The sequence below is a fragment of the Amphiura filiformis genome, chromosome 13, assembly GCF_039555335.1.
Source record: "Amphiura filiformis chromosome 13, Afil_fr2py, whole genome shotgun sequence".
NCBI classification, from domain to species: Eukaryota; Metazoa; Echinodermata; class Ophiuroidea; order Amphilepidida; family Amphiuridae; genus Amphiura; species Amphiura filiformis.
Window position 1 is genome coordinate 64,485,416 of NC_092640.1, and position 17,206 is coordinate 64,502,621.

At 37.2% G+C, this 17,206-nt stretch overlaps 1 protein-coding gene across 1 annotated transcript in view; it reads left to right on the top strand.

Annotated features, from left to right (window-relative positions):
* The window catches only part of LOC140168648 (3'-5' exoribonuclease HELZ2-like), a 122,069-nt gene that overhangs the window by 28,923 nt on the left and 75,940 nt on the right, over nt 1-17,206 (top strand). The window contains 6 exon segments of the mRNA XM_072192059.1: nt 6,788-6,824; nt 9,801-9,949; nt 11,353-11,553; nt 11,878-11,962; nt 15,742-15,867; nt 16,499-16,563. Of these exon segments, the coding sequence (XP_072048160.1) occupies nt 6,788-6,824; nt 9,801-9,949; nt 11,353-11,553; nt 11,878-11,962; nt 15,742-15,867; nt 16,499-16,563 (663 nt within the window).

The window sequence follows — 17,206 nt, forward strand, 5'->3', positions numbered from 1 at the left end:
GTGACATTGCAATAATTGATTGAAGCAAAGAAGTGGAAATGTGATTGTGGACGAGGTAGTTAATTTGATGTGTATTTTTAGCATAATGCTGAAGTTGATAAGCATACATTGTGTTTTATATTAGTATCTTAGACAAAACTTATAATTTGGGAATTTAATTCTAAATTTAGAATAGAGCTGACGACAGCAATGCAACCAATAACTAGAAGGCTATATATTTGTACACAAATACGGCTATACCCGCATGTTATCGATTTACACAAACTTACAGTCCTTATTTGCTGAGGACTTAGGTTGCTGTTGTCAGTCTCTCTAATTCACAGTGAAGCTATGCAATTTGATAGATTGAAATTCACAATATGCAATTTGATTAGGGGAAAGCTATTCCAGAGGGAGTATGTAAATTAAATGGAACAGCTATTTTGGAATCATTTCAGAGGGAGTATGTAAATTAAATGGAACAGCCAAAGGTATGTTATTTGAATGGAACAGCCTTAACGCTTCACACGTGGTATTTCCAATTATCATCATCTATAATAATGCAATTTGATTAAGGAAAGCTATTCCAGAAGTAGTATGTAAATTAAATGGAACAGCCATTTCAGAGGGAGTATGTAAATTAAATGGAACAGCCTATTTTGTGGCCAGTTCAGAGGGAGTATGTAAATTAAATAGAACAGCCAATGGGTATGTAATTTAACTGGAACAGCCTTAACGTTTCTGTCATCTATATTATTATAATTACGCTATTGTTTCTGTGAATGGGGTGGGGTGGGTGTTATTAACAATATAATTCTCAGGTGTAATCTGTGTACAAACTCTGAGCCCTGAAGCTGCTTTATTTGATGATAAACGGACGACCCTTTTTAACATTTGGGGCCCTGGGCCCATAATATTTGACTTATGAGGCTCATGTACACATGTTGAAGTATAATTCTCAAGTGCTATCAGTAGACTTAAGCTGGGCACTGTAGCTGCTTTATTTACTGAGTAACGGCCGGCCCTATGTGTTAGCGTTTGGGGCCCTGGGGCCCATATTTTGTGACATATGGGTCTCGTATGTACATATAACAATATTTCTCAGGTGCAATCTGTGTACAAACTCTGAGCTTTAGAGCTGCTTTATTTGATGAAAAACGGCCGGCCCTTTGCTTTAACATTTGGGGCCCTGGGGCCCATAATATTTGACTTATGGGGCTCATGTGCATATGTTGAAATATAATTCTCAAGTGCTATCAGCAGACTCAAGCTGGACATTGTAGCTGCTTTATTTACTGAGTAACGGCCGGCCCTATGTTTTAGCGTTTGAGGCCCTGGGGCCCATATTATGTGACACGTGGGGTTCATGGTGACCTTTTTGTCAGACCTACGGTTAAGAGGTCATAGGTCAAGAAAGGTAACAAATTCAAATTGCCCCTATGGAGCTCAAACTTGGTGGGTGGGTGGACCTTGGACTAACACACAAAAGTTTCCACGGTGACCTTTTGTCAGACCTACGGTTAAGAGGTCATAGGTCAAGAAAGGTAACAAATTCAAATTGCCCTCACGGCGCTCAAACTTGGTGGGTGGGTGGACCTTTGACTAACAAACAAAAGTTTCCACGGTGACCTTTTCATCATACCTATGGTTAAGAGGTCATAGGTCAAGAAAGGTAACAATTTCAAATTGCTCCTATGGAGCTCAAACTTGGTGGGTGGGTGGACCTGGGACTAACAAGCAAAAAGTTTCCACAGTGACTTTTTCGTCATACCCACGGTTAAGAGGGCATAGGTCAAGAAAGGTAACAATTTCAAATTGCTCCCATTGAGCTCAAACTTGGTGGGTGGTTGGACCTTGGACTAACAAACAAAAGTTTCCACAGTGATCTTTTCGTCAGACCTACGGTTAAGAGGTCATAGGACAAGAAATGTCAACATTTTCAATTGTCCCTATGGATCTCAAACTTGGTAGGTGGGTGAACCTTGGACTAACAAACAAAAGTTTCCACGGTGACCTTTTCGTCAGACCTACGGTTAAGAGGTCATAGGTCAAGAAAGGTCAAAATTTCAAATTGCCCCTCCAACTTGGTGGGTACATGTGGAAATTGGACTAACAATTACAAAAGTTCCATTGTGACCTTTTTGTCAGACCTACGGTTGAGAGGTCATAGGTCAAAAAACAAAGATTTCATTGAAGCTACCTACGGTTGAGAGGTCATAGGTCAAAAAACAAAGATTCATTGGAGCTCAAACTTGGTCGGTGGGTGTAACTTTGGCCAAGGATGCCCAGGTTTGAGATCTGCAAAAGCCAATAATTATGACAGCCGAGAACCGCGAAATACGGGTAACCGCCTAGTAATAATATAATGCTGAAGACCTATTAGTGTACCAAATCTAAACCCTGTAGCTACTTTATTTGCTGAGACACGACGGGCCCTTTGTTTTAACATTTGGGCCTCTGGGGCCCTAGCCTAAACCATCTGGGGCCAAAATGGGCAAAAGGCACATTTACAACTTAGGGCCCATACATGTGCCACATATGAGCCCTAGTGCCCTTGTAGTGTTTTAGCTAGCCTTGTCAATCTGTTGCCCCTTATTTTAACATTTGGGGCCCTGGGGCCCATAATAATATATGACATGTGGGGCTCATGTATACTTGTATATATAGAGTACCCCTGGATCTATCAGTATACCAACTCAGGACCCTGAGGTTGCTTCATTTAATGAGAAACAGCATGCTTTGTATTTTTACATTTGGGCCCCTGGGGCCCGTGACCTTTGACCTCTGGGGCCAAGATGTGCAAAGGATAAATCTACGGGGTAGGGGCCATCAGTGTACCACATATGGGCCCTGGGGCCCTTGTAGTTTTAGCGCTAGCCCTGTCAATCTGTTGCCCCTTATTTTAACATTTGGGGCCCTGGGGCCCATAATATATGACATATGGGGCTCATGTATACTTGTATATATAGAGTACCCTGGGGCTATCAGTGTACCAACTCAGGGCCCTGAGGCTGCTTCATTTGATGAGAAACGGCATACTTTGTATTTTTACATTTGGGCCCCTGGGGCCCGTGACCTTGACCTCTGGGGCCAAGATGGGCAAAGGATAAATCTCTGAGGTAGGGCCCATAAGTGTACCACATATGGGCCCTGTGGACTTTGTAGTTTTAGCGCTAGCCTTGACAGAATGTTGTGTTTGATGGAGAAGGAAGAGGAGGAGAAGGAGAAGAAACCATAGAATGGCAATATACCCGTTCATGCTTCGCATGCGGGTATAATACACACGTGGCATAGCATGGAAATCCCCTGTAATACATGTATATGGCAACATAGGTATTGGAGGAAATAACTACCCATGCAAAGGGCTAGTACAGTTGAAATCTTTACATATACACCCCCTATGGAAGACATGGCTTTAATCTTCCTAAACAAGGGGTATGTAGATTTCAAATGGAGTCAACCATTCAGGTAACCCCATATGAAATTTACACTACCTATGTGGAAGATCAAGGTCTCATGTCGACCATAGGGGGTGTATGGATTTCAATTGGAATAGCCCAGATTATCAGATATTCACGGCAAAAAAATATGCAGGATTTGTTTGGAAAGTTCCCTGGTAAAGTTGAAATGTGTAAACTTTTGGCACATGTAGGCATGTACAGGTTGAAGAATAATAGCAAGGTTCAGTGAATATGTTGTGGTAATAGCCTGGCTCATGTAATAAGATATTGCTGGAGTCAGAATCATGTGAGGTGGCAGACATTCATGCAATATACACATAGCATAGGGTTGCAGTGGGAAAAAATGCCTACCCATGATGCATTGCAGAATTGAGCCAAGTTACATATGGAACCTTGTTGTCAGGGGGTACTCAAGTTTGGTTTGGGTAGGGATATGCTGCTGAGAATTTTAAAGTGGACCCATCCATATTACCTATGTTCCAAGAAATTTGGACCCATCACAATATACCAAAACATAAAAACAAAACATATCAATATATTTTCAGCTACATGTAAGTTGGCAAATTAGGCTATTTTTCAGGAATAATTGGGACAATTTTGAAAAAATGACCTAGATGCATATGTGACCAAAAAAGTGGACTAGAAAAAGGGGGCATTGATATACCAAATGGCAGAAAATGAGACCCATGTTTGTAGTACATCCATCTATGGTCATTTGTACTGAGTACCCCCCCCCCCCCATGGGTACCCCTCCCTCCCCTGGCAATTAATACATAATTGTAGGGTCACACTAGCAAGACTGTTGAAATCGGAAACCACTGTTCAAAAAGTAACATACAAATGCAGGTATACAAATGTAGGCAATGAGGGAAATTGCCACCAACGCTTACAGAACAAGTTTACATTGTTTTATGAAATAAACATGTAATTATATTGCTAATGTGGTGTAGATTAGTTCTAGGTAGTTCATATAATTTCGGGAGAAAGCCTCTGATTGCGTACCGTATTCAAAGTTTTAAAACATTAATATTACAAATTGATCAAGATACTTTCTGTATGTGATTATATGTGACTGGTACAGGAGTGGCACTGGCATTTACATGACTGTATAGTAATTAAGACATTGCAGCATTTTCTTAGTCATGATTATGTGTGGTAGCAGTCGTTCATGCAATCCACCACACATTGCATAGGCACAGTGTGGGGAATGGGGATTCCCCCGTTTGCGTGGCAACTGCCTGCGTCACAATAAGAACTGGGTATTTCCCATGCAGCCAATTCAGGAAGTGGGTTGTGATTTTCATGGGTAAATGTATTAGTGACATATTAAAATTGAAATATTAAATTAAGCAAAATAAGGATAAAAAGCATGCTTGAGAAACGGAAGACTGAAAACCGAATGTTAGACTCTATTCTGACATGGTCTTTCTGTTAACATTTTGATATATACATTTCATTTGAAAGTATTTACACTGAGCCCTTGAGTAGAAACATGCATGTTGGCCTACATGTAAAAATTGTGGGGAAACTGAAATAGGAACATGTTTCAGTTTCACATGTTGAAGCTAATATAAATGTATAGACAAAGAACTGAAACAAAAGTTTTTCATTTCTTTATTTTGCTAAATTTATTCATAACACAGGAAGCATACATTTCAGTACTATTTCACAAAGCATTTTGGCTGAGCTTGGAAACATTAAGGGGTACTACACCCATTGATTTTTTTTTTGCATTTTTTGCATTTTGTGAAGAAATTACAAAAAAATTGGACAAAGTGGTATGCAAAATGAAGGGCAAATCTTCTCGTTTTATTGGTGGCATCGGTATCAACGTAGCTTACATGCTTTTAAAAGTAGAAGCCAAAAGGTGGTACATCACTGATGATTTAAATTCACTTCATTTTGGAAAGCTTACTATCAACGGATTTCGTTAAAATTTTGGATATGTGTTGCTAACACATTAGGGAAATAAAGTTGATATGTAAAATGGGAATAAGTGGTTCCTGATTTCTTTTATGACTTCATGAACTTGGTGCTCCACAACTATCAAAAAGGAACTGGTTAAAATGCTTCTATTTTCAATGTTGAGCTATATTTTGTATTTTTAACTTGCGACATTATTTCACTGAAACATAATTAAGCCCCAGGTAACAGGTTACCACAACCATACTGCAGCAATGTTGAAAAAATTGTATTTCTTGTCACCTATACCACCATATTGGGTAGTTTTCCGTAAAGCTTAACTTTTGTGATTTTGGTAACTATTTTATATTTATTTGTGAAATCCATCTCAACTAGGCATTCTAAATTGTACTCACCATTTACATCCCAAGGTATACAAATGTATTAGTATATCCACCTTGCACTTCTCGATATATATCCAGTTAAAGACAGAATATCAAAATTATTCCTCATTATGATATCGCAGACTCTTACATGTGTATTCAAAATTGATGCTTAAATTTGACCTGAAGTCCTGAACCAATTGACCTATAACCTGACATACGGTGACCTAATAGCCTTTTCTTCTCCTAACAACACATTATATAATTAAATTGACTAATGACTATTCATCCATTGTGTAAGTGTTTATTTAATTTATTCAGTGTTTTATATTTTGCATGCACCACTATAGATTTTCTATAGAGAGTATAACAAAGGATTTAATGTATTCTATTCATGTACCCTACTTGAACATGTTGAAAAGAATAAATTATAGTTTATTATGAAACACAGATCTGAGTTACTAGGATACACAGTAAACAAAAAATATATTTTTCACATGATCCGTGCATATATCGCCTAGCTATAAATGAAAAAATATTTTTTTAGACCAATCAAACCAATATATGGGTGTAGTATGCCCTTAAATACATACATTTCAGTTTTAATCAACATATTTAAAAAAATGATGAGATATGCATAACTTTTTTTTATTAATTTTTTTGCTTCAAATCAAGCGATTCATAACACAGGAAGCATACATTTCAGTTCAAACAAAATATTTAAGGAAGAATTTTGGCTGAGCTTGGAAACACTAAATACACACATTTCAGTTTTAATCAACATATTTTAGGAATTGATGGAGATACTTAACTTTTTTTATTAATTTTTTTTTTCTTCAAAATATCTAATCTAGTCTTAAAAATTAAGTTCATTCCTTGGGAATTTTTTTGATTTGGAAGAAAAGTTTTTTGCTTCTCCATGTAAGAATTCAACATAAGAAATTGTGAGAAATTTTGCTTTCTTGAGTGATATTTGGCTTATTCCTAGGAAATATATTTTTTTTTCAGACTTGTATCTAAATCATTGTTTATGTTTTTTTTTGTTTATTTACCTACATGTAGGAGGTGTACAGTGCTTCAATTGATGATTGTGATGCAGGTAATGATACACATTTCCATATTATAACAATAATTATATCACTCATACATAAATTCTAGACAGTTCATTGGTTGATTACCATTTATCATTTTTACCATCACCCTCTCCGTGTGATAGTCTTTACTATCACAGTGCTCTGCCAGTAGTCGCCCTGCGTAAACCCGTGCGCTGACTCTGGACTCGCCGATTTAATTATGGGGTGGACCCCAAAATGTGAAGTATATCACGGCAAAACATGGTGTTATGTTGATGAAAAATGTATTTCCTACCTTAAAATAGTATTTTAGTAATAGAATTTATGCATAAGTGATATTATACAAATATTAACTGTCTGTGAGTGTGATGGTCGAAATATAATCACGAGGTTAAAGATGGATTGTTCCATTCCACGAGCCGGAACGGCGAGTGGAATGGAACAATACATCTTTCACCGAGTGATTATATTTCACCATTACACCTAATTTAAGACAGTTAATATTTGTTTTATATCACTCATGCATAAATTCTATTACTAAAACACTATTTAAGGTAGGAAATACATTTTTGCATCAACATAACACCATGTTTTGCCGTGATAGGCTTCACATTTTGGGGTCCACCCCATAACTAAATCGGCGAGTCCAAGAGTCAGCGCACGGCTTGGCACTAGCTCACGGCAGAGCACATGATGGTAAAGACTATCACACGGAGAGGGTGATAGTAAAAATGATAAACGGTAATCAACCAATGAACTGTCTAGAATTTATGTATGAGTGATATAAAAAACAAATATTAACTGTCTTAAATTTGTGTAATGGTCGAAATATAATCACTCGGTGAAAGATGTATTGTTCCATTCCACTCGCCGTTCCGGCTCGTGGAATGGAACAATCCACCTTTCACCTCGTGATTATATTTCGACCATTACACTCATAGGTCTACAGTTAATATTTGTATAATATAAACTTGTATAAAGTTAGATGGGTACTCAAGTTTGGTTTTGGTCGGGATGCTATCAAATTAAAAGTGGACCCATCCATACACCACTTTTCCAAGAAATCAGATTTTCAAAATTTCAGAATGTCTTCAATAGGGGGTGGATTTCAACTGGTATAGCCCATTACAGACACTTACATGTACCGTATTCGTTCCAATAAGCGCCCATGCCCCAATAAGCGCCCACCCAGCGACTTTGCAACAAACACGATGTGAAATTATTAACCGCCCATCCAATGTTGTCAAAATACTTCCAGTAAGCTTACCTGTCGAGTGATTTTACATGCATGCATGAGGGAAATTGAGCATCAAAAGCACCCAAAATGTGCACCAAAATTAAATTATGATGCTATTTCATAGTGGGCAGATGTATATTAAAAATACTTCACAATAACCACCTGCAAATGCCTTTAAAAGGCCAACTTTTAGCTAATTCTGTCTCAAATTCGTATTTTTTGCTGGCGCGGCGGCCGCCATTTATTTACAGTTAGTGCGCCCTCAAAAACATTTTGTCAATATAATATTAAATTAAGACACATAATATTGTGAGGGCGCACTAACTGTGAGTAACTAAATACTTTCAGACGGTGATTGATGACTAAAAACAAGGTAAAAAATAAGCGCCCACCCAAAATGACTTTGTTAAGCGTTATTGGAATGAATACGGTATATATCAGAAATGAACCATGTTTTTGCTAAATTCCCAGGGCTCCACATTCTGCAAGACTGGGTGGGATATGACTATTAATGTTTATATGAAAAATATAATTTTCATAGATTTTACATGATAAAATGAACAAAAACAAGTATTATACTGATACTGACTTCCTTGTTTATCTGGTATAGCAGATAACAGTGTTGATATATGGGGCTATTCCAGTTAAAATTTATACACCCCCTATAGAAGACATGACCTTAATCTCCCACACAGGGAGTGTGAATTTATAATGGGGTTACCTGATTGGATAACTCCATTTGAAATCTACACTCCCTGTGTGGGAGATTAAGGTCATGTCTTATGTAGGGGTGTAAAGATTTCAACTGGAATAGCCTATTTGATTTCACATGGCATTGGTTATATATTTATTACATGTAAAACTGTATTTTCCAGGAAACTACTAGTACTAACTAGACAAACTAAACAAAAAGAAAAAATATACAGTGTGGGTACTATTGATAAAGGCAGTGGCTTCTATAGGGAATTGAATGGTATTGACTATTGGGGGGGTAGGAGCAACAAATTATTCATGACAATGCATGAGATTTTAATCATTTACCAGCTTTTTGTGTGAGATTTACTACCTAGGCGTGAGATTATAATACCTTGGCGTGAGACCGTGAGAAAGTGACTCAATGCGTGAGACTCACGGCCAATGCGTGAGAGTTGACAGCCCTGGTTGCATTGCTGCAGCGATTTTGATATGAGAATCCAAAAAGTGTATAGCAATGCCCCATAGGATATTACGTACACTTCCGGCGTGGTAACCACAAATCACTATGTTTTTGTTCACACCATTTAAACGAAAAATATCTTGGGCGTTAATTTTCATTGGGGTAATGAGAAAGATATGAGCTTTCTTTTGATACCATAATCTCAGTTTTGATGAATAAAAATGGGGATGAGGCTGTTGTTTGGGTCACAGACCTGTAATTGTGTCTCGCATTGTCTTACACCCTACTTATACTATGATGATAACCATGGCTCATGCGTGAATCCCAGGAGATGCGATGGTGCAATCAGCCTAAGTGCTATATGCTCAGAAAATTTGCTGGCCAGGCCAGCGTAACCCGTGTGGCTACCGGACGCTGATAGTGCGCTTGGCATGCGAGGGGTCTAAGTGACTTCTTTGTTCATATTCTCTCCTTTTCGATCCTCCTTTAACTTCCGATAGCAAAAGCAGTGTCTGGTAGGGTTAATGGTATTGTAACATTTCTGTCAAAGATAAGTTTCTATAACAATGACTCTTAATCATTGTGTTTTCACTTCCATTCCTCTTGTAGTTTTGACAGTGGAGAAGGATAACCTGCGTGCCATGGTGATACAGACCATTGCTGAGTTTGAAGAGATGGTGAGGTTTACCGGTACGGATGGACCGCTGCAGTCTGAACTTTGGGAATTTGAGAGAAAACTGGAGAAAAGACCCGAAAGAGTAAGGATGTGGATGTCAATTTTATTTGGCTTGTGATAGGCAAAAGAATTGCTCCTGATTCTAAAAAATACACCTGGAAAATGAAAGATAAAATTGTATTTGTTTTCAAATTTAAAAGAAGAAAATGTGGCACAGATAGAATTGAAAATAAGTGAAAAGTGATGGTTATGAATGAGGGTATAATGACTTCACCTTGGACAGGGTTCGCAGGTTTTTGCCACTTAAGTTAAAACCGCATTTTTTTCCACTTGGCAAAAACAGAAAAAAGTGATTTATAGTTCAGTTTTTTCATCTCAAAACAAATTATTAAGTTACAAAATTAAGTTCCTGAGTGTAACAAGGCCAGATTTTTTAATTATAAGCAATATATTAAGAAATTAAAGGCATGCATTTTCATTGCTCAAGTGCATTTAACTGAAATGTGGCATGCATAAAATTAAAAACTTTTTCATTTCAAGGACTTGATGAGACAAAAAATATGTTTGAATGATTCATTAAAAGTTGTGTGTTACTGTTTATGAGCTTTCTGTGCCACGTTTTAATATTTGAGTGACTATATGTGAGTTTTTGCCATTTTTGCCGGTTTAAACCAGGCAAAAACTGGCAAAAACAGTTTTTGCCAGGTTTTTGCCACCGAACCCTGACCTTGGAATATCCTTTTGGCTGTGGTCTTCAGGATATTCTTCAGTTCCAAAGCAAAATGTTTAAATTTTTCACAATACTCTAAAAACAACTGATGTGCAGTCATGAACCTTATATAACTCATACAAATATATTTTTGCTATTTTTAAAGACTATTGCACTCTGCGTGAGTGCAATCCACTCGAGTGCAATAGTACAATTTTCCATTGCACTCACACACAGCTATCATGGCAATGCTGACATACTTCTGCATACCTCGACTCCTCAATCATAGGTGCGGGTGTGGCTTCTAAAATAAATATAGTTTGTGTATTTGTTAATTTATTTTGTTTTCCTGGTGATTTATAAAATTAAGTGGAAGAAAGGGAATTTATTTATGAGTTATATAAACAAATATTGCATGTTTTTATTTGTTCAATGGAAAGATTCTTTTCATTTGGTGAAATTTGAATTGTTCATGGAACAGTCCTTATTTCACCTCATGAAAATATTCTGACCATTCAATATTTGTATACTAATCAATCCACAATATTAGGCCAAAAATTGAATTGTTGTGTTGCCTGACCAAAGATAAAATGGGCGAGCTTGGACATTTTGACAGTCATAAGGATCTAGGTCTTAGCAAAAGGCTCCTCCAAGTTTAGAAAAATGGTTCTTCAAAAAGCAGCATCACGGAAGAATATTCTGGTGCTAATGTACAACAGAAGTATTTAAAAATTGATATTAATTCAATTTTGTTTTGTTTCTTTACTCCATGTTAGGTAAGGAGTCATCAGCGTGTGAAAGTAGTCATGGAGAGACTGTTTGCTTGTCGTGGTATGCAGACTGATCTGGGTAGGAAGGCCAAGCAGAGACTTGTTGCCAGCGCCGTGGCAGCCGCTGTTCCAGATCCACCGCTTGGCGTTGACGCCGAGTGGTTGCCTGAGCATGTTGTCAAAGCAGCCAAAACTGCTACAAAACAGGTATGTAGATTTGCACACCACTGGTGGGGAGTTAGCCAAAAAAATTGCAGAAATTTTCCAGACTATAAACATTGATTTCCATATAAAGCATTATTTTGAAATTCGCTCTGTGCCCCACCCCCCACCATAAACATTCATTTTGTTTTGGGGCTCAGCGCTAATTTTATACAGTCTTTGGCTAAACTCCAGTGGGATCACAACTTTGGTTTGGGTGGGGATGTGAGGCTTGGACTCTGAAAAAGACATCTGTTTGTCCTCCATGTTCATATGGTGGAGTTGGTGCTCCTTAAAGTCTAACCTCTTTGTATGGGGGATTTGTTGCAGAAGACCAAACCATCCAAGAAGAAACAGAAAGCAGCATCTCAGCAACCTGCTGCCAATTTCTATGCTGCATCAGCTGGAAACGATAGTAAGTGACTTTAAAGAATAAGTTGAAAGGAGTTGTTATCAATGATTTGTAAAATCCATCCAAATTCATGATTTTTTGCATTTTTATGAATTAGCATAGATGGGCTAATGAAGCGAACAAATAGCAATTGCAGACATGCCAATTATTATTAGTACCCGATACGGTAACGCCTAGTGACGTCACGCTGGACAAATTTTATTCCTTGTGAGAGGAGGTTTGCGGGTGTGAATGCAACAGAGCAAATAATATGCAATCAATACAACCTTGATTTGCCTAGGATTGAACAGGGCACCTGTCTCATCAAACCGCTCTAATACCGCTTGAATAAAAAGTGACAGGTGTCATCAAAGTTGGAATAGATAATTAGTGATGTGGTCGGCACCGTTTTTTATTGTCGACATGTCGATACAACCAGTATACCGGACGTCGACAGTGTGTCGACATAAAAAAAATTCTAAAAAAAAAAAAAAAAAAAAAATTTTAATTTTCAAAAAATATTTTTGGCCAGAAAATCAAGTTATAGGCCCAAACTGACTTGTTATTCAAGGTTGGAAACCAGAGAAATACTGCTACTCAAAAAAAAAAATGCCAATTTTTTTTTACAAAGTTTGAAAAAGTGCATACTAATTCAATGTGTCCCTGACTGTTCAATAGAAGCAAAGGTAATCAAAATGTACAAGTTCATCCAACTTTGTAAAAAAAATTGGCATTTTTTTTTTTTAGTAGCAGTATTTCTCTGGTTTCAACCTTGAATAACAAGTCAGTTTGGGCCTATAACTTGCTTTTTCTGGCCAAAAAAATATTTTTGAAAACTAAAAAAAAAAAAAAAAAAAAAAAATTTTTTTGTCGACATGATTTTTTGATGTCGACATGTCGGCATACGTGCCGACGTCGACATTATGTCGACATAAGGCATGTCGACCACATCACTATAGATAATAGTATGATTTCACTATATTTTGTATGGAAAATCGGACAAAATATGGGTGTATGTTATAGAAGATTTCATTGAAACAAAACCAAAAGTAAACTCACTGTTTGACGGTTTCGCCTATCATGGTCGATAGGCATCATCAGAATGATGGTTGCAGATCCATACTTCCGGTTGGACGTATCCCGACTGAAGAGGGTGTTTTATCAGCCAGGAGAGGATCATACACGTGACTCAGGAAGTGGGCCCCCTCGTCTAGGTTCATGACGTTCGGACCTCGTCTCCTGATCCAAATGGATTCTTTAATTCTTCTTGTATTGGCATCATCTTCCTTACAAAGAATTTTGGCATTGTCCCAATTGATAACATGGTTTTGCTGGACCGCATGATCCGCAATAGCCGACTTTGACTGTTCACTCGCAGATTGCTTGCGGGTTTGACGAGTGTAGTTTGTTTTGGTCTTGGACACTTCCTTAGTCATGTGTATGATCCTCTCCTGGCTGATAAAACACCCTCTTCAGTCGGGCTACGTCCCACCGGAAGTATGGATCTGCAACCATCATTCTGATGATGCCTATCGACCATGATAGGCGAAACCGTCAAACAGTGAGTTTACTTTTGGTTTTGTTTCAATGAAATCTTCTATAATGTTTATCAACAAACCTGATGAATTTATTTAGTGATTTATGGGTGCAGTGCTCGAATTTCGCGGCGGCCATTGCCGCGGTGCCCTTTCATTTGGCCTTAATGCCCTGAAAAACAAGAACTTTACGCGGCCACAATGGCCTTGCCCTAATTTTGCAGTGGCCAGTAGCATTTGGGATCGAGTCTCGGTCGGGAACAAAAATGCTCTCGATTCGAAGTGGAATCAATTTAAAAGTAGCCCTTTTTATTTTGTATCACAATTGACTGTAAAGCTTAAGCTTTCATACAATCGCAGGTTACACTCAATCATTATGATCACACGTGTCATTTCCTCCAGCTTCCTCGCCCGCAAGCGAAATCACAACGGAGTTGCCAGATCTTTTGCCGCACAAGCGCAGCAAATGCGCTGCAGGCTGCACACAACAAAGTTCATCGATATCGGGGCCACATGTTCCCTTGCTGACGAAAGCGCCCAACACGTGTCTCCTTAGCGGGGTTGGCAAATATGTTTTTCGATCGTTCTGCAACAGGTAGAGATCCTGTGACATCCTGCAATTTGTTTATCGGAGATTTATTTTACGTATTTTTGCGTGATTTTTTTTCTTCCGTGTTTTTTCAGCGTTAAAAAAAATGCTGGAAAATAAAACGCTGACATTTTCATGCCTGAATGTATTCTAATAACGAACCTGGAAAGCGAATATGAAAATTGAAGCTGTATTATCATTCTAATAACAGGTAAAAGTTTGACTGTATCACTGCACCTCCCAGGTGTTTGTTTCTGTTTATTTACATACTCATATTTCACTGAATGAATCATGAAATAAATAAATAAATAAATATATATATAAATAAATGAATGAATCATGAAATAAATAAAGAAAGAAGAAATAATGGTGGATGGATGGATGAGCGAATAAATATATGAAATAAATAAATCATGGCCTCGGTGCCCCCTAAAATGTTAAATAGCCTAGGCCAAGTTGGCCTGCCCTAAAAATAACGAAATTTGCTTTGGCCTTGGTGCCCTGGCATGATGGCCTCGGTGCCCCCTAAAATGTTAAATAGCCAAGGCCAAGTTGGCCTGCCCTAAAAATAACGAAATTCGAGGCTTGTATGGGTGTATGGTTCTCTTTCACAAAATGTGGTTTTTGCACCTGCTGCTGCAATCAAGATATGCGAACCTGAACAATGTCTGATAGCTTGACCAGAAAGGTCTGCCACGCCACTGGTGAAGCATGAAACTACATTAGAGTCCGAAGTTTTCCATTTTACAGAAAATGAAAAAAATCACGGAATCGGAGGTACAACACAGAAAATTACATTTTTTTATGATGTGACAAAAATTGTTAAAAGATAAGAGAAATAAATGTTAAAAACAATCATGTGTTGTGTGTGTCAATAATAATACCGTGTTTAATAATACCGAAATAATGGTATATTACCAAGGCATGAACCCACTATATCCTCCAAACATCGTAATAGTCGGCCTATTATCGTAAGGATATTCCAATCAAAGCATATTGATCGCGATATTGAACACTTTATTGTGACATTAATATCTTTGTTTATACATTTTAAGCTTTATTCATGACACAGATTTACAAATTTTACAACACGGATTACAACACGGAAAATGGATTTTAGAAAACGGTAAACTTCAGACTCTAAACTACATCCTTACCAAGTTTCATTTTCACAGTCTCTCTTGCAAAAGTGTAAATCTGCCAACGTCAACTCATTAGATAAGAAGTAATTTGTTACGGTAAGGGATTTACAGTACTAGGCAATGAGTTGTGACCTTGCTTTAAAAAAATATGGGTTTTTTTCTATGGAAGTATGGTTTTGAGGTGTGAAAATATGATTTTGTGTTTTTCAAAGTTGTCCATATTTTTATCACATGGTTGAGGTCATTGAGTTCAGACACCATGATTAACGTACGTATGTTAGAAGTTTATACTGATGATAGCAATTTACACTTACACTAGCACTTACATTAGCAGTTTCACAGTACAAGTTATAACTGCCGTTCTGCTGAGGAAGGCTGCGCACCGGTGAATAGGTATGGGACCTATGTGATATCATAAGTAAGTTTGGCTATTTACAATCGTTGATCATTCGATAGAGCATTTAGATAAATATTTTATACAGAAAATCTCTGGTAATACTATTTATCAAATTATTATTAATGTTTTTCTTGCAACAGTTTACCAGTCTGATTCTGATGAAGATTTCTTGGGCAATGAGGAAGACGGTGATGCGGATGAAGAGGACAGTGATGATAGTAAGGGTAACATGTATGGGATACCGGTCGGCAATCCTTACGCCATGGGTAAGTAACATTATATTTAATTGATCTATTTATCATGCTTTCACAGTGCGATAGCATGTCTGTAAGGCGACAAAAACATGGAATATTTCCTTAAGGGGGTACTACACCCTTACCCAATGCTGTGCCTATTTTGCATTTTTCTCAAAAATTATAGCGCATTGCTGACAAGTAAGATATGTATATTATAGGGGCAAGGACTACAACTACTGCACTGGAAATGTCATTTCAACTCAGATAACAGTTGTGGAGTTACAGTAAAAAAAGAGGGAAAACCAATATTTGATCAATAAATCAATAACTAATTGCCTTGAGTTGCTGAATTTTCAGTGCAGTAGTTGTAGTCCTTGCCCCTATAATATACATATCTTACTTGTCACCAATGCGCTATAATTTTGAGAAAATGCAAAATAGGCACAAAATTGGCCAGGGGTGTAGTACCCCTTAAAAGGTCATGGAAAGGCATGGAATTTTGGTGATCAGAAAATGTACAAACCCTGTAATGGTTGGCTTAAAATAGATAGACAGAAAACAGAATATGAAAAATCTGACCACTTCCATGTGGCTAGAAACATTGGCACTGAAATATCAAATCAAATAAATTGACTGATGTTTACTGCTATTTGTTTTCTAGGTAAAGACATGGATCAGATGCTGGCAAATGGCAACTGGGAAACCATTGGAAAAGGAAAGAAAAAGGTAGAAGATAATTTTCTTTTTATCACTGGCTTTAAGGGATCTGGAATGAGCGTTTTGAGCGTTTCGACAGTATTTTTTGTGGGACATGAGGGCACATCAGACATATCGAATTGCATTCTGAATACGAAGCATGTCTTTCTGATATCAACTACTTTTCATTTTTTGAAATTCACGATATATACAAATTTTATGACAAATTATTAAAATTTGATATTTTTCACATTTTTGATATATAACAGTCCTCAAAGTAAATTTTATAAATCTAATGATATATTCTTAAAGTGTATGTAGCTGGGAGGAAAAGCCGACGATCAATTGAAAATTTTGACCATTCATATTGAAGATATGGATTTTTTCTCCAAAAGACCTAATTTTTTTTGTTTTTTTGGAAAAAAAATCCATATCTTCAATACGAAAGGTCAACATTTTCAATTGATCGTCGGGCTTTTCATTCCACCTACAATACACTTTAAGTATAAATCATCAGATTTATAAAGTTTACTGAAAGTACTGTTAAATATCAAAAATATCAATTTTAATCATTTGCCATAAAATGTGTATTACATTGCTAATTTCAAAAATCAAAATTATTTGATATCAGAAGGACATTCTTCAGTATTCAGAATGCAATTCGATATGTCTG